The sequence below is a fragment of the Neomonachus schauinslandi genome, chromosome X (assembly GCF_002201575.2).
Source record: "Neomonachus schauinslandi chromosome X, ASM220157v2, whole genome shotgun sequence".
Classification (NCBI taxonomy): Eukaryota; Metazoa; Chordata; class Mammalia; order Carnivora; family Phocidae; genus Neomonachus; species Neomonachus schauinslandi.
The window spans coordinates 55,435,944-55,455,466 of record NC_058419.1 but is presented as its reverse complement, the minus strand read 5'-3'; the positions used below and the strand labels follow the sequence as shown (position 1 = coordinate 55,455,466).

Below are 19,523 nucleotides of genomic sequence, written 5' to 3'. Positions count from 1 at the left end.
TCTGGAGGTGACCTTGGGTTTAAAATGAGAGTCTTGTAAGAAACATATCGATGGGGTTTGTTTTTTGTTTTTGTTTTTATCCATTCTGTTACCCTATGTCTTTTGATTGGAGCATTTAGTCCACTTACATTCAGAGTAATTACTGATGGATATGAATTTAGTATCATTGTATTACATATAAAATCACTGTTCCTGTAGATTGTCTGTGTCCCTTTCTAGTCTTTGTTGCTTTTGGTGTCTCTTTCCTGCTCAGAGGGTCCCCTTTAATATATGCAGAGCTGGTTTAGTGTTCACGAACTCATTTAGTTTTTGCTTCTCCGGGAAACTTTTTATCTCTTCTTATATTCTGAATGACAGTCTTGCTGGATATAGTATTCTTGGCCACATATTTTTCCCATTTAGCATGTAGAATATCTCATGCCACTTTTTGTCTGGCCTGCCAAGTTTCTATGGACAGGTCTGCTGCTAACCTTTTGTATCTACCTTTGTAGGCTAAGGACCTTTTGTCCCTAGCTGCATTCCAAATTCTCTTTTTATCTATTTATTTTGCTAATTTAGCTATGTTTTTTCTTGGTGTTCATCTATTTTTGTTTATTTTGAGGGGAGTTCTCTGTGCCTTTTGGACTTAAATGCCTGTTTCCTTCACCAGATTAGGGAAATTCTCTGCTATATGCTATAATTTGTTCAAATAAACCTTCTGCACCTTTTTCCTGCTCTTCTGCTTCTGGGACTCCTATGATATGGATATTCTTGTGCTTTGTGGAATTGCTGAGTTCCCTAAGTATATTTGTGATCTAATTGCTTTCTTTCCATCTTCTTTTCAGGTTCATTATTTTCCATAATTTTATCTTCCATATCACCTATTCGTTCCTCTCTTTATTCCATCTTAATTGTGATTACATCTAGTTGGTTTTCCATCTCAGTTATAGCATTTTATTTCAGCCTTGACTAGATTTCAGGTTTTTTAATCCCTGAATCTTGGGTTTCTCTTGTATCTCTATGCTGTTTTCAAGCCCAGCTAGTATTGTTTTGATGGTTGTTCTAAATTCTTGTTCAGGTATATTGCTTATAACTGTTTTGAGCAAGTCCCTGGTTGTGATTTCTTGTTGATCTTTCTTTTGGGGAGAATTCCTCCATTTTGTCATCATGTCTAGGTTTCTGTCTTTTGTGTATTATGAAAGCTTGTTATGTTTCATGCTCCTGAGAGTAATACTATATTAATAAGGGTTCATACACTGTCCAGTCCTGGCACTTCAGGAAGTGTTTCTGGTGCATGCTGTGTGTACTCTGCTTTTGTGTTTTGGCTGCTCTTTCCTACAGGTTCAGTCCTCTGCATAATTCCTCCTTGCTTGCAGTGGGGAGTGTTTGGACTTTTAACTAGGGGTGCTTTGATTTGTTTGTTAATATAAGCCTTAAAAAAACAAAAGCCTGATCCAAGAAAAGTGAAAAGGGAAGGGGAAAAGAAAAGCAAACAAACAAAAAACTATAAGTCTGATTCCAAAGAAAAACAAAGACAGAAGAAGAGGGAAGAAAAAGAATCTTATTCCAAAAGGAGAGGCTTAAACAAACAAACCAACAAATAAACAAAAAAACTATAAGCCTGATTCCAAAGAGAAAAAAGAAAAAAATTAAATTAAAAAATTTTAAAAATAAAAAAATAAAAAGAATTAAAAAGGATTAAAAATAAAAAGTCTGGTCCTATGTCTACCATAACTGAAGCTGATGCTTTGGAGCACTCTATGATCAGTAGACTTGGTACATGTGCGTGCCCTGCGTTTGTCTTCTGGGGGAGAGGCTTGCTGCTCTGGCTTACAATTAGACCTGCCCTAGTAAAAATGCCCCTGCCAGGCACGGGGGGGGCATGGTTTGGTGTATGTGACTACAGCCTCCACTGGGGGTGCTGTTTTTTTCTACGAAGTCTGACCACACTGTTGGCCTGCTTGAGGGGGTGGGGGTGGAAGATCTTGTCAACCTGCACTCACCCCCAGGGAGGGGAACATGGGGCCACCACTGCTCAGGAGGCCCTCGCAGACAGCAAACAGTCTTCCCTCCTATGCCCCAGGCTTTTGTCAGATCCCTGTCCTCAACCTGTCTGTGCCTGGGCCGTTGGCTTGCCCGGTGCCACAGTTCTGTGTTTTATCTCTGGTTGGTGGCTGGGATTCAAAATTCCAAATCTTAAAGACTTGGCAAGGTGCAGACCCACTCCCCTCCCCTGTAAGAGGCTCACAACACGCACCTGACACCATTCTGTCCCAGAAAAGCAATTGCATTGCTGTGCAGGTCCCTGGAGTCTGTTGTGAAACATAGTGAAAAGCTGCAAACAGGTTATCTGCCCTTTGAGTATGCCTTTGTCCCCTGCTGTTGAACACTTGCTCGATGGCACTGGATGGGTCTTTTGTCCTTGGAGAAGCAATATACCCTCTTCCAAATGTACTTCAGGAAGGGGAACATTCTCTTTCACTGTGACCCAGGGGATCCCCACACCACAGTGTCTTTCATGAGCCCTATGCCCTGCTCTCTCTCCCACTCTCTCCCTCTCTTCCTGACTTGTCTCCCCAGAAAAAGGGCTCCATCCCCTCTGCAGCACCATGGTTTTTCCTCTCCCCCAATTCATGTCTCTGAACCTTGAATCTGCCCATTCTCTCTCTCCCTCCATTTGTGCAAAATGTTTTCTTAATCCTCAGATTGATATCCTAGTTGTTCAAAATAATTTGATGTTGATCTAGCTGTATTTGTGGGAGGAGGCAAGCCCAGGGTCTCCCTACTACTCTGCCATATTACTTCCCTCTCCTATCTGAACTCTCCATTCCCTAACTTTCACTCTGCAGGTGTCTTTAGGTCTAAAATGAGTCTCTTATAAGCAGCATATAGATGGTTCTGTTTTTTTAATCCATTTTGATGCCCTGTGTCTTTTGATTGGAACATTTAGTCCATCTACATTCAGAGTGATTGTTGATATGAATTTAGTGCCATTGTGTTACCTGTATAGTTGGTGTTTTTGGTGAAGTTCTCTGTTCCTTTCTATTCTTTGTTGCTCTTGGTCTTTTTTCCCCACTCAAGGACACCCCTTCAATGTTTCTTGAAGGGCTCATTTAGTGCTCATAAACTCCTTTACTTTTCATTTGTCTGGGAAACACTTTATCTCTCCTTCTATTCTGAATGAGAGGCTTGCTGGATAAAGTATTCTTGGCTGCATATCTCCCCATTCAGCACATTAAATATATCATGCATTTCTCTTCTAGCCTGCCATGTTTCTGTGGACAGATTTGTTGCAAAACTGATGTCTCCCTTGTTTGTTAAGGACTTTTCTTCCCTTGTTGCTTTCAGCATTCTTTCCTTTCCTGTGTATTTTGTGTATTTGACTATGACATGTCTTGGTGATGGTTGGCTTCTGTTGAATTTAATGGGAGTTCTCTGTGCTTCTTGGATTTTGCTGTCTGTTTCCTTCCCCAGATTAGGCAAAATTTCATCTATAATTTGCTCAAATAAAACTTCTGCCCCTTTTTCTTTCTCTTCTTCTGGAACTCCTATGATATGAATGTTATTATGCATTAAGAAGTTGCTGAGTTTCCTAAATCTACATTTTTTTTTAGATTTTTATTTATTTATTTGACAGAGAGAGACACAGTGAGAGAGGGAACACAAGCAGGGGGAGTGGGAGAGGGAGGAGAAGCAGGCTTCCCACCGAGCAGGGAGCCCGATGCAGGGCTCGATCCCAGGACCTGAGATTATGACCCGAGCCAAAGGCAGATGCTCAATGACTAAGCCACCCAGGCGCCCCTCTTCACTTGTTTCTAAGGCATCAGTTCCTCTTGGTTCTCCTCATCACTGCTCCTACTCAGCCACCTTTGCTGGTTCTTCCTTATTTCCCCTACTTGTTAACATAGGAGTAACCCAGCATAGTCTTTATTTATTTATTTATTTATTGGCAATTTTTCAATTTTTAAAAAAAAAATTATTATGTTATGTTAGTCACCATACAATACATCATTAGTTTTTGATGTAGTGATCCAGGATCCATTGTTTTCGTATAACACCCAGTGCTCCATGCAGTACATGCCCTCCTTAATGCCCATCACTGGGCTAACCAATCCCCCCTCCCCCCTCCCCTCTAAAACCCTGTTTGTTTCTCAGGTCCATAGTCTCTCATGGTTCATCTCTCCCTCCAGTTCCCCCCCCATTTTTCCCTTCCTTCTTTTAATGTCCTCCATGTTATTCCTTATGTTCCACAAATAAGTGAAACCATATGATAATTGACTTTCTCTGCTTGACTTCTTTCACTTAGCATAATCTCCTCTAGTCCCATCCATGTTGATGTAAAAGTTGGGTATTCATCTTTTCTGATGGCTGAGTAATAGTCCATTGTATATATGGACCACATCTTCTTGATCCATTCATCTGTTGAAGGGCATCTCACTCTTTCCACAGTTTGGCTATTGTGGCATTGCTGCTATGGACATTGTGGTGCATATGGCCCTTCTTTTCACTACATCTGTGTCTTTGGGGTAAATACCCAGCAGTACAATTGCTGGGTCATAGGGTAGCTCTATTTTTAAATTTTTGAGGAACCTCCACACTGTTTTCCAAAGTGGCTGTACCAACTTGCATTCCCACCAACAGTGTAAGAGGGTTCCCCTTTCTCCACAACCTCTCCAACATTTGTTGTTTCTTTCCCTGTCCATTTTTGCCATTCTAACTGGTGTAAGGTGGTATCTCAGTGTGGTTTTGATTTGGATTTCCCTGATGGCTAATGATGATGAACATTTTTTCATGTGTCTGTTAGCCATTTGTATGTCTTCTTCAGAGAAGTGTCTTTTCATATCTTCTGCCCACTCTAAATCTACATTTGTGATCCAATACCTTCCCTTCCCTCTTCTTCTAAGCTTCGTTATTTTCCATCATTTTCTCTTCTAAATCAGTGATTCATTTCTCTGCTTCCTCCATCCTTATTGTCATGGCATCCGGTCGGGTTTGCCTCTCAGTTATAGAATTTTTAATTTTGGTCTGACTAGTTTTTAGGTTTTTTAAAAATCTCTGCAGCAAGGGATTCTTTAGTGTCTTCTGTGCTTTTTTTTTTTTTTCATGCCCAGCTACTATCCCTATAATTGTTGTTTTAACATCTGTTTCATATGCCTAATATCTGTATTGATTAAATTCTTGGCCATTACTTCTTCCTGTTCTTTCTTTAAGGGTGAATTCCTACATCTTGTTATTTTGTCTAGGTCACGGTTTTTGTGTGTGTGTGTGTGTGATTGTTAGGAAAGCTTGTTATTTTCGTGCTCCTGAGAGTAATGGCTATATTAAGAAGAGGTCCAAAAATAGGGTGGAGGTCTTATATGCACTTTGTGGTTGTGTTTTGGTTGCTCCTATCCTCAGGTAAGTCCTCTGCAGAGTTTCCCCTTGCCTGTAATGGGAGGTGTTTGGACCTTGTCCACTGTGTGGCAAGTTTTAACTAGGTGTGTTTGGTCTGCTTTTACAAGAAGCTAGATCCAAGGAAAGAAGCTAAATTCTATTTCCCCTATAACTGAAGCTTTGCAGCACTCTATGATCAGTAGACTTGGTATGTGTGAGAGGTTTGTGCTGGTCTTCTGGGGAAGGGGCCTGTTGGGTTGATTTTCAGGCCAATCTGTCCTAGTAGACATACACTTGTAGGGCATGGGGGCGGGGCTTAAAGTAAGCAGCTCCAGTCTCCACTGCAGGGCACTGTGTTGTTCACTGAAGTTCGTCTGTGCTGAGGTGCAGGGGAGGGGAATGGCTTTGTTCCCCTCTCTCCTCCCTGGAGCAGGGAGTTTGAACCCATCACACTTCAGGAAGCCCTCACATAAGAGTGAATAATCACCCCTCTTGTGTTCCCAGCTTCCATCAGATCCTTGTCTTCACCTTATCTATGTCTGAGTTGTCTGCCTGCCAGATGGCATAGTACTCTTGTGTTTTATCTCAGGCACGCAACTGGTTTCAAAACTCTAAAGTTTAGGGACCCACATGGTGCAGACCTGCAGTGATCCTCTAGGGGAGGGTCACTGCACTTTTGCCATTTGCTGGTTTGTCCCAGTAAAGCAGCTGCATGACCATGCAGTTGTTTGGAGTTTATGGTAAATCACAGCAAAAAGCCAGCACCAAGATTTGCTGCCCTCAGCCAGTGTCTTTGTTCCTTTGTTAGTGAACAGGGCAGCACATTGGTGCTGCCAGAATGGGAGGCAGTAGTGGTTAGTTAATGGTCTTCAACAAGTTAGTGTTTTCAAAAACTATTCATTATGATTCCTGATTTGTTTAGACTACCTGTAACTATATCATTAGAGTTGTTTAGTTTTCTCAGAAGCAGCTTAAATCTAAGGCTATTGAAAGTTTTTGAAACCATTATAAAATGAGTTACCTATGTTTAATAATAATTTTTTAAGAAGTAAGTTTAATAATTTCACCCCTGAAAGAGAATTTTCAAAAAGCCTTCTCATGGAAAGTTGCCAAATTGCAATCTGTTCATATGAATGTTTTTCAGGTGGAAGTGAATCCTCCTGGGATAAGGATAAGATGCAATCTTCTCTTGCTGCACCTGGACCTCAACATGGACTTGCTCATGCAGCCCTGGCTAGCCAGCCAGGCCTTGAGGGTGCTCCTACCCTCAATCCACTGCAGCAGAAGCATTTACTGACCAATAGTATGTATATTGTCCTTTCAAAACTTGGTGTGTTGAGAAAAATACCACACAAGACCCACTGGATGCCGTGGGTGAGCAGGGCTAGTGTATTTTTCTTCCATAAGGCTTAACAATTTGAAGTCATAAGGGTAGATTGAGAGGGATTCATTTAAAAGTATAGGTTTTATAGAGTAAATATAGATTGAGAAGGCATGTAGCAGAGTAGAGATACATGGGAGGCCATGTAGTAGAGTAGTTAAGAAAGTTGTTTATAGTCACAAAAACTTGGGTTTGAAATCAACATCTTTTGAATTCCATATTACTGTCTGACCTTGGAGAACTCACCTAACTTTTCCAAGCCTCAGTGTCCACAACTACAAAGTAGGAATAAAAATATACCTGTTAAGTAAGGTTATTGTGAGTGCTAAGAATAATAATAATAAAAAAAGCTGTTAGTGACTTCCATATAGTAAGTACCGTATAAATTATAAGTATTACTATTACTCAGTAATCAAACTTCATCTAATGTATACAAATTCAGGTTTAGATGATGTTTTTAAGAACTTCAAAATCTCAGAGTCTTTCTGCAGGAAAGTGTGTCTTATATACACTACTTGACTAAAATCCTACTTTTCTTTTTTTTAATCCTACTTTTCTTATAAGCAGGAATCTGAGAGAAAACTTCTATTATTTCTTTCCCTGAAATTTCCATTCTCTCACTAAGCCTTAGGATTAAAACAACAGAACAGAGGGATTCTGAGATATTTTAATATGATGTTTTAAAAGAAATTCATCAGTTATTAAGCATACAAAATAAGTTATGGTATCTTATTTTAAAGATATTATAAACTCAAATGTGAAGGGTCCCATAAAAAATGGAATGTTAAACAATGGTAAATAAATAAATACCAAGAGAGTTATAAATACCATGTTATGAGAAGTCAAAAAAGGACTGATTAAGGTAGACTTATTTCATAAAGCAGGAGAACTTGGAAGATTTCTGGCTTCTGGTCTGACATGTAAAGAGTTCAGAAGTTGTCACTCCTCCTCAAAGCAAGATCAACAACTCTTTTAAATCCATCGGAGATTGAATTCACAGGGCAGAGCTACCCCCAAAACTGGAGAGATAGGCAGATAAAGAGAGTCAGAGCTTATAGGGAGCAGAAGCCACAGCTAGAATCTGGTAGAAACATTTAAATTACTGGAAACTCGGTGTAGACCCAGCTTGAGAGATAAAAAAACCCTAGAGGCCTTACACTATTCACAGTGCTCACCATAGTGTAAGACTGTTGAATCACAGACCTGTACCTCTGAAACAAATAATACATTATATGTTAAAAAAAAGAAGAAGATAGTAGGAAGGGAAAAATGAAGGGGGAGATGAACCATGAGAGACTATGACTCTGAGAAACAAACTGAGGGTTCTAGAGGGGAAGAGAATGGGGGGATGGCTTAGCCTGGTGATGGGTATTAAAGAGGGCACATATTGAATGGAGCACTGAGTGTTATACTCAAACAATGAATCATGGAACACCACATCAAAAACTAATGATGTAATGTGTGGTGATTAACATAACATAATAAAAATGCAAAAAAATAATGAATATTTCATAATAATTTAAAATAAATTCTTAATTATTCATAAAAAAAAAAAACCCAGAGGCCAATTCTTAGTGCATCTCTGCACTTTCATGAGTCAACTCCAGGAGCACCTTCAGGTTCTCAGGATGAAGACCTGAGAAAATTTCCTTCATGTTTCTGGGACAGGAAAAGTACCCATTTCAATATATGCCCAGAGTGTTCTGTTTTCCTTAACAAAAACCTACCCTTGAAGGAAACTACTTTACCAGAGTTAAACTACTTTGTTTTACCAGAGCCTAACTGATGTGGGGGAAAGGATATATTAAAATCCAGCACCCTGTAATCATTGCTGTGAGGTAAGGGAAATACTTCCCCAGCCTTTTTAACATTTCCTGTGGGGAAAGAGAAATACTCAACTCTAGCTCCCTCTAGCCTTCCTCTCTCATGTAAGAGGGAAAAAAGCTAAAAATCACTTGTGAAAGTCACAGCCCAAGGACACAGGTTCATTAAGAGACTGAAATCTAATCATATATTTCTCCTCCTTACACATTTTACCACCACCACAATAAAGCTCTGTATAAGAATAGTGGACTACAACTGAGAAAACTGAAGTCCTCAGACCCAATTGAATTTGGATTCTTTAGGATACACTAAAGATAACAGGGGGACAAGAAATTACCATCACTAATACAACAGCTACAGCAAACAGTAAATATAACCTAACTCCCGGTAAGATAAAAGTAAAGCTTCTTACTAAAACCCTGTTTACCTGAGTTCCTTTTAGCCAATGCACCATTTCTGGCGTTAAAACAAAAATTACAAGACATGAAAAAGGCAAAAAACATAGTCTAAAGATATAAAGCAAGCATCACAACCAGAATTAGATATAACATGTCTTTTAGAATTATCAGATGGGAATTTAAAATAACTATAATTAGTATGCTAACAAAATGGAAAACATACAAGAATACATGGGAATATTAACACTGTATGTTAATTATACTTGAATAAAAAATACATGGGAAATATAAGCAGAGAGATGAAAATTTTAAGAAACAAAAGTAAATGCTAGAAATCAAAAACACTTCAACAAAATGAATAGCTTTGATGGGCTCATCAGTAGACCAGACAAAGTCAGCTAAGTCACTGGATCACTTCCCAGGAGGAGGAGGCGTCCATCAACCTCAATGCCATCAACAAGTGCCCCCTGCTGAAGCCGTGGGCCCTGACCTTCTCCTGTGGCTGAGCCCTGCGAGCTTCTGCCCTGAAGGCCCAGGGCGGAAAGAAGGAGAACCTGAAGGCTGCCCAGGAGGAGCACATCAAGTGAACCCTGGATGACAGCCTCGCCTGCCAATCAAAGTACACCCCATGTAGTCAGGCCGGGGCTGCAACCAGTGAGTCCTCTTCATCTCTAACCATGCCGACTAAGCGGAGGTGTCCTAAAGCCGCCCCCTCAACACTCCAGCCCCCGCCCCCTCCCACACTCACTCTTGAAGAGGGGGCGTCACCAGGGCTCCAGACTGCTCTTTCCCATCACTTTTGCACTTTCATGAGTCACATACTGAAGTATGTCAATAGAAACTTTCCAGAATGGAAGAAAAGTGAAAAAAAGATTGGGGGGGAAAAAAAACCACAAGAACAGAATATTGAAGAATTGTGCAACAATTACAAAAAGTGTAGAATAAATGTAATGGGGATGCCAAAATAACAAGAATGAGGAAAAGGAACAGAAGAAATATTTAAAGTAACAATGAATGAAAATTTTCTCAAATTGAGATACATCAAACAAAAGATTCAGGAAGCTCAGAGATTACTAAGAAGAATAAATATTAAAAAAAATCTACACCTATGCATATTATACTCAAACTACAAAATCAAAAACAAAGAGAAAATCTTTTTAAAAAATCAGCGAGTGGGGCACCTGTGTAGCTCAGTTGGTTAAACGACTGCCTTTGGCTCAGGTCATGACCCTGGAGTCCTGGGATCGAGTCCCACATCAGGCTCCCTGCTCAGTGAGGATTCTGCTTCTCCCTTTGACCCCCCCATGCTCTCTCTCTCTCTCAAATAAATAAATAAATAAATCTTAAAAAAAAAATCAGAGAGAAATAAATGCTCCTCACCCATACAGGAACAAAGATAAGAATTACACTGAACTTTTCTTCAGAAACCAGGCAAACAAGAATAGAGTGGTGTGAAATAGTTACAGTGTTGAAAGAAAAAAAAACAAACAAAAACACCAACTTAGAATTCTGAATGCAGTGAAATTTCCTTTTAGTAGTGAAGAAGGAAATAAAGACTTTCTCAAACAAAAGTTGAGGGAATTTGTTACCATACCAGAGCTCTGCCCTATAAAAAATGTTAAAAGAAGGTCTATAGAGAGAAGGAAAATAATTTAGGTCAGAAACTTGGATATACATAAAGGAAGAAGGTTAGAGAAGGAATAAATTAAGGTAAATGTATTTTTTCTTATTCTTAAACAGTCTTACAAATAATACTCTATTCAGAATAATAATAACAATGTATTGGCAAGTGATATAAGTGACAATAATGTTATAAGGGATAAGAGGGAGGAATTGAAAATATTCTGCCGAAAGATACTTGCACTACACATGAAATGGTATAGACTTATTTGCAAGTGAATTTATAAGTTGTAAATGCATATTGCAAACTCCAGAGCAACCACGTAAATTTTTTTTAAAATAAGTAAAATTAATATACTAAGAGAAGAGAGGAAAGAGAATCATCTAAAATAGTCAGTTAATGCCAGAGAATACAACAAGAGTGGAAGAGAAGATTAAAAAAAAGGGGGGGGTCAATGAATAGAAAACACTTATAAATATTATAACTAATTATCCAATTATTAATAATCACTTTAAATATGATTGGTCTAAATACACCAATTACAGACATAGATTGCCCCATGTACTCTAGTGACTAAGAATGTTGATGTTTTGGCCATTACTTGCAATATACCTCTTATATAATCATGTATCAAGCAAAATAACCAAAATGAAACAACAACAATAAAAGAATGAAGACTGTCAGAGCAGATAACAAAAGAAGATCAAACTATTTGGTGTCTATAAGAAATTCATTTCAAATTTAAAGACATAATTCAAAGTAAAGGAATGGAGAAATATATACTATGCTAACACTAATCAAAAGTAAGAGTAGCTATATTAATTTCAGACAAAGCAGATTTCAGAGCAAGAAAAATTGTCAAGAATAAAAGGGGTATTACATAATGATAAAGAGGCCAATTCTCCAAGGAGACATTAATAAGCCTTAATGTGTTTGCTCCTCTTAACAGAGTGTCAAAATATGTGAGGTAAAAACTGGTAGAACTGCCAGAGAAAATAAATGAATCCACTATTATAATTGGAGACCTCAATACTCTTCTCTCAGAAATGGATATATTAAATTGACAGAAATTCAGGAAGAGCATAATTGAACTGAAAAGCACCATCAATCAACTGGATCTAATGGACTTTTATATTTTATCCAACAACAAAAGGGCATACAATCTTTCAAAATTGAACCATGAAGAAATAGAAAATCTGAACAGACTGATAACAAGTAATGAAACTAAATCAGTAATGAAAACACTCCCCAAAATAAAAAAAGTCCTGGACCAGATGGCTTCAGAGGTGAACTCTACCAAATATTTAAAGAAGAGTTAATACTTATTCTCCTCAAACTAGTCCAAAAAATAGAAGAGGAAGGAAAATTTTCAAATACATTATACAAGGCCAGCATTACCCTGATACCAAAACCAGGCACACACCATTAAATAAAGAAAACTACAGGTAGATATCCTTGGTGAGCATACATGCAAAAATCATCAACAAAATACTAGCAAACTACATTCAACAGTACATTAAAAAGATTATTCAGCACAATCAAGTAGGATTTATTCTGGGGATGCAAGGATGGTTCAATATTCACAAATCAATCAACGTCATACACCACATTAACAAAACTAAGGATAAAAATCATATGATCATTTCAATACAGCAGAAAAAAATTTGAAAAAATTTAACATCTGTTCATTATAAAAATTCTCAATAAAAGTGGTATTGTAGAGGGAACATAGCTCAAAATACTAAAAGCCATATATGAAAAACCCACAGGTAACAACTTAATGAAGAAAAACTGAGAGCTTTTCCTCTAAGATTAGGAACAAAAAATGGATGTCTAATCTTTTTTTTTTTTTTAAGATTTTTTATTTATTTATTTGAGAGAGAGAGAATGAGAGACAGAGAGCATGAGAGGGAGGAGGGTCAGAGGGAGAAGCAGACCCCCTGCTGAGCAGGGAGCCCGATGTGGGACTCGATCCCGGGACTCCAGGATCATGACCTGAGCCGAAGGCAGTCGCTTAACCAACTGAGCCACCCAGGCGCCCCAAGGATGTCTAATCTTATCACTTTTATCAACTTAGTACTGGAAATCCTAGCCACAATAATCAGACAAGAAAAATAAATAAATATCCAAATAAGTAAGGAAGAAGTGAAACTTTCATTATTTGCAGATGACATGATACTATGCATAGAAAACCCTAAAGACTCCACCAAAAAACTACTAGAAGTAATAAATTAATTCAGTAAATTTGCAGGTTACAAAAATAAAATCCAGAAATTGATAGCATTTCCTTATAAAAATAACAAAGAAGCAGAAAGAAATTTAATGAAAATTCCATTTACAATTGCACCAAGTAGAATGAAATACCTAGGAATAAACTTAACCAAAGAGGTAAAGGGCCTGTACTCTGAAAACCACAAAACACCAAGGAAATAAATTGAAGATGACACAAACAATTGGAAAGACTTTCCATGCTCATGGATTAGAAGAACAAATGCTGTTAAAATGTCCATGCTACACAAAGCAATCTAGAGATTGAATGAAATCTCTATCAAAATACCAACAGCACTTTTCACAAATCTAGAACAAATAATATGAAAATCTTTGTGGCACCACAGAAGACACCAAATACTCAAAGCAATCATGAGACAAAGAAAACAAAGCTGGAGGTATCATAATTCCAGGTTTCGGGGGCGCCTGGGTGGCTCAGTCATTAAGCGTCTGCCTTTGGCTCAGGTTATGATCCCAGAGTCCTGGGATCGAGTCCCACATCAGGATCCCTGCTCAGTGGGAAGCCTGCTTCTCCCTCTCCCACTCCCCCTGCTTGTGTTCCTGCTCTCGCTGTCTCGGTCAAATAAATAAATAAAATCTTAAAAAAAAACTTAAATAAATAAATAAATAAATAAATAAATAAATAAATAAATAAATAAATAATTCCAGGTTTCAAGATACACTACAAAGCTGTAGTAATCAAAATAGAATGTTGCTGGAACAAAAATAGACATGTAGATCAAAGGGCCAGAATAGAAAAACTAGAAATAAATCCCTGATTATCTGGTCAATTAATCTATGACAAAGAAGGCAAGAATGTACAATGGGGAAGACAACCTCTTCAATAAATGGTGTTGGGAAAACTGGACAGCTACATATAAAGAATGAAATTGGACCACTTTCTAACACCATGCATAAAAGTAAACTCAAAATGGATTAAAGAACTAAATGTGAGACCTGAAACTATACAAATCTTTGAAGAGAACACAGGTAGCAATTTCTCTGCCATAAGTTGTAACATTTTTCTGTGTGTCTCCTAAGTCAAGGGAAATAAAAAAAAAATGATTGGGACTACATCAAAATAAAAAGCTTTTGCACCTCAAAAACATCAACAAGACAAAAGGCAACCTACTGAATGGAAGAATATATTTGGAAATGATATGCCCAATAAGTCATAAATATCCAAAAAATATTAAGAACTTATGTAGAGCTTAGAAGATGATGACAAAACCTTAGTTTCACCTCATCCCACAAACACAACTGTATAACTATCAAATCATCCTAAATACCCCAGAAATCACCTGAAAACTGACAGAACAAACTACATAACAAAAAGGAAGAGGCCACATCAAAGAAGGTAAGAAGTGCAGAGCTGAGGGTTAGGGGAGAAAGAGATCACAGCTGCTTCAGAGGTGAGGGAACCATGGTCCTGTAGAAGGGCACAAGAGAGTGGAGCATACAGGGAAACAACACAAGGAAAACATGCTATTGGCATGGAAAAGAAAGAGGGATGAATTTTGTGAGTTCTTGCAACCAGTAGGGCTTAAAGCCTGGAGTCTGAAAGGTCAGGGGCTGTGCCTGGGATAGCACCTGGAGGGCACCCCTCTGCTCCTAGAGAGAAGACTGGCAAATGACCCAGGGCCAGACAGCATGGAAACAGTGACCTGAAGAGCACCTGGGGTGCACTGTATAGAGATTATTCACTGTTCTCTGAACAGTTCCCTGATTGGCAGCATTCATTAAGATACCTGTCTGGGAACAAAGGAACTGGCTGGCACCACTTCCCTCCCAAGTCTCTCAGCATAAACACAGAGCCACCTGTAAGAAGCAGTGTAGTGATAACACTGGCTACCTAACTTGCTTACACAAAGTCCCATCCCCTGTGCTCTGGTGGATCTGCCCTACCAAGTCACACTTGCCTTATTCAAGCCCAGAGGGCTCCTTCCCCCGAAGACCAGCACAAACCACAGCCCATACCACCTCTCCCCTATGAGAGAGTTTTGCAGGGGCTCAGTTCTGGTGGGGATAGTGTTAGGTCTCATTTCACAAGCTAACCAGAACACACCTAGTTAAAACTGACCATATTCAAGTCAGGGACAAAACACTGCCTACAGCAGGCAAGGAGAGCCTCAGCAGATGAATGGCCTGAAAGAAAGAGCAACCAAAACACAGCAGCAGAGCACATGCAGCACAGATCAGAGACACTCCTTGATATACCAGTCCCTTAATACTACATGACCTCTTCTTCATAAGGCCATTACGTTCAGGAGAAGGAAACATAACTTCATTTTCTAACACAGAAGAAGGCAGGGACTTAAATGAAATGCCAAGACAGAAGGATGAAAGAAAAAGATAAAGCCACAGCTAAAGATCTGAGTAAAAAAAAAAAAAAAAAAAAAAATATATATATATATATCTGTAGAGAGACTTTCTGAATTCCTTGGTTGTCAGGTGAGGAAACAAAGACACAGAAGGTGAAATAATTTGACCCAGGTCCCACTGCTTCTGAGTGGCAGAGCTAGAATTCAACCCAGGCCTTCTAGATCTAGAGTCGGCTCTCTCAATCACAATGATAACTATTGCTAGACTGACCTTCCAAAAGAATACCAAGCTTCTATTTTACACATGAAGAGGGAACACAAAGAAATTGAAAACCTACAGGTCACTTCTGATTTGTTTAGTGTATATTTTTCTGGGGTCATTGTTACCCTGTTAGCATTTTGTTCTCTCATTCATCTATTCTCTGGACAAAATGACAAAATGGAAAAAATCACCTCAAAAAAAAAAAAAAAAAGAACAAGAAGCAGTACCGACTGCCAGGGACCTAATCAATACAGACATTAGTAAGATGTCGGAAATAGAGTTCAGAATGACGATTCTAAAGATACTAGCTGGGCTTAAAAAAAGCATGGAAGACATTAGAGGAACCCTTTCTGGAAAAATAAAAGAACTAAAATCTAAACAAGTCAAAATCAAAAAGGCTATTAATGAGGTGCAATAAAAAATGGAGGCTCTAACTGCTAGGATAAATGAGGCAGAAGAGAGAATTAGTGATATAGAAGACCAAATGATGGAAAATAAAGAAGTTGAGAAAAAGAGAGATAAACCACTACTGGATCACGAGGGCAGAATTCGAGAGATAAGTGATACCATAAGACGAAACCATATTAGAATAATTGGGATCCCAGAAGAAGAAGAAAGAGAGAGAGGGGCAGAAGGTATATTGGAGGAAATTATAGCAGAGAACTTTACTAAATTGGGGAAGGAAACAGGCATCAAAATCCAGGAGGCACAGAGAAACCCCCTCAAAATCAATAAAAATAGATCAACACCCCAACACCTAGTAGTAAAACTTATGTGTCTCAGAGACAAAGAGAAAATCCTGAAAGCAGCTCGGGACAAGAGATCTGTAACCTACAATGGTAGAAACATTAGATTGGAGGGGGCACCTGGGTGGCTCAGTTGTTAAGCGTCTGCCTTCTGCTCAGGTCATGGTCCCAGGGTGTGGGATCAAGCCCCACATTGGGCTCTCTGCTCAGTGGGAAGCCTGCTTCTCCCTCTCCTATTCCCCCTGTTTGTGTTCCCTCTCTTGCTGTGTCTCTCTCTGTCAAATAAATAAAATCTTTTTTTTTTTAAAGAAACATTAGATTGGAAACAGACGTATCCACAGAGACCTGGCAGACCAGAAAGGACTGGCATGATATATTCAGAGCACTAAATGAGAAAAATATGCAGCCAAGAATACTATATCTTGCTAGGATGTCACTGAAAATAGAAGGAGAGAAAAAGCTTCCAGGACAAAGAAAAACTAAAGGAATTTGCAAACACGAAACCAGCCCTACAATAAATATTGAAAGGGGTCCTCTAAGCAAGAGAACCTAAAAGTAACAGAGACCAGAAAGGAACAGAGAAAATACACAGTAATAGTCATCTTACAGTCAATACAATGGCACTAAATTCAAATCTTTCCATAGTTACCCTGAATGTAAATGGTCTAAATGCCCAATCAAAAGACACACGGTATCGGATTGGATAAAAAAAAAAAGGCCCATTGATATGCTGTGTGAAAGAGACTCATTTTAGACCCAAAAGACACTTCCAGATTGAAAGTGAGGGGTGGAAAACAATTCACCATGCTAATGGACACCAAAAGAAAGCTGGGGTGCCAATTCTTATATCAGAAAAATTAGATTTTAAACCAAAGATTATAATAAGAGATGAAGAAGGACACTATATCATACTTAAAGGGCCTATCCAACAAGAAGATCTAACAATTGTAAATATCTATGCCCCTAACATGGGAGCTGAAAATTATATAAGCCAATTAATAACAAAAACAAAGAAACACATCAACAACAATACAATAATAGTAGTGGACTTTATCACCCTCCTCACTGATATAGACAGATCATCTAAGCAAAAGATCAACAAGGAAATAAAGACTTTAAATGACACACTGAACCAAATGGACTTCACAGATATATTCAGAACATTCCAGCCCAAAGCAACAGAATACACATTCTTCTCTAGTGCCCATGGAACATTCTCCAGAATACATCATATCCTAGGTCACAAATCAGGTCTCAACTGGTACCAAAAGATTGTGATCATTCCCTGCATATTTTCAGACCACAACGCTTTGAAACTAGAACTCAATCACAAGAGGAAAGTCAGAAAGAACTCAAATACATGGAGGTTAAAGAGCATCCTACTAAAGAATGAATGGGTCAACCAGGAAATTAAAGAATTTAAAAAATTCATGGAAACAAATGAAAATGAAAACGCAACTGTTGAAAAACTTTGGAATACAGCAAAGGCAGTCCTAAGAGGAAAGTATATAGCAATACAAGCCTTTCTCAAGAAACAAGGAAGGTCTCAAGTACACAACCTAACCCTACAGCTAAAGGAGCTGGAGAAAGAACAGCAAATAAAGGCTAAACCCAGCAGGAGAAGAGAAATAATAAAGATCAGAGAAGAAATCAATGAAATAGAAACCAAAACAACAGTAGAACAGATCAACAAAACTGGCAGCTGGTTCTTTGAAAGAATTAACAAGATTGATAAACCCCTGGCCAAACTTATCAAAAAGAAAAGAGAAAGGACCAAAATAAATAAAATCATGAATGAAAGAGGAGAGATCACAACCAAGACCAACGAAATACAAACAATTATAAGAACACATTATGAGCAACTATACGCCAACAAATTAGATAATGTGGAAGAAGTGGATGCATTCCTAGAGATGTATCAACTACCAAAACTGAACCAGGAAGAAATAGAAAACCTGAACAGACCTATAACCACTAAGGAAATTGAAGCAGTCATCAAAAATCTCCCAACAAACAAAAGCCCAGGGCCAGATGGCTTCCCAGGGGAATTCTACCAAGCATTTAAAGAAGAATTAATATGTATTCTTCTGAAACTGTTCCAAAAAACAGAAATGGAAGGAAAACTTCCAAACTCGTTTTATGAGGCCACCATTACCTTGATCCCAAAACAAGACAAAGACCCCGTCAAAAGGAGAATTACAGACCAAGATCCTTGATGAACATGGATGCAAAAATTCTCACCAAAATACTACCAATAGGATCCAACAGTACTTTAAAAGGATTATTCACCACAACCAAGTGGGATTTATCCCTGGGCTGCAAGGTTGCTTCAACATCCATAAATCAATAAATATGATAGAATACATTAATAAAAGAAAGAACAAGAACTATATGATCCTCTCAATAGATGCAGAAAAAGCATTTGACCAAGCACAGAATCTTTTCTTGATCAAAACTCTTCAGAGTATAGGGATAGAGGGTACATAACTCAATATCATAAAAGCCATCTATGAAAAACCCACAGCGAATATCATTCTCAATGGGGAAAAACTGGGAGCTTTCCCCCTAAGGTCAGGAACATGACAAGGATGTCCACTATCACCACTGCTATTCAACATAGTACTAGAACTCCTAGCCACAGGAATCAGACAAAAAAAAAGAAATGAAAGGCATCCGAATCAGCAAAGAAGTCAAACTCTCACTCTTTGCAGATGATAAGATACTTTATGTGGAAAACCCAAAAGACTCCACCCCCAAACTGCTAGAACTCATACAGGAATTCAGTAAAGTGGCAGGATATAAAATCAATGCACAGAAATCAGGGGCATTCCTATACAGCAACAACAAGACTGAAGAAAGAGAAATTAAGGAGTCGATCGCATTTACAATTGCACTCAAAACCATAAGGTACCTAAGAATTAATCTAACCAAAGAGGCAAAGAATCTGTACTCAGAAAAGTATAAAATACTCATGAAAGAAATTGAGGAAGACACAAAGAAATGGAAAAATGTTCCATGCTCATGATTTGGAAGAACAAATATTGTGAAGATGTCAATACTACCTAGAGCAATCTACACATTCAATGCAATCCCTATGAAAATACCATCCACTTTTTTCAAAGAAATGGAACAAATAATCCTAAAATTTGTATGGAAGCAGAAAAGACCCCGAATAGCCAGAGGAATGTTGAAAAAGAAAAGCAAAGCTGGCGGCATCACAATTCCAGACTTCAAGCTCTATTACAAAGCTGTCATCATCAAGACAGTATGGTACTGGCACAAAAACAGACACATAGATCAATAGAACAGAATAGAGAGCCCAGAAATGGACCCTCAACTCTATGGTCAAC

The 19,523-nt window shown here is 38.4% G+C and overlaps 1 protein-coding gene across 1 annotated transcript in view; it reads left to right on the top strand.

Moving 5' to 3' along the window:
- DACH2 (dachshund family transcription factor 2) overlaps positions 1-19,523 on the top strand; it is a 990,389-nt gene that overhangs the window by 780,975 nt on the left and 189,891 nt on the right. The window contains exon 5 of the mRNA XM_021683434.2: positions 6,497-6,655. Coding sequence (XP_021539109.2) covers positions 6,497-6,655 — 159 coding nt within the window. The remainder of the gene's footprint in view (positions 1-6,496; positions 6,656-19,523) is intronic.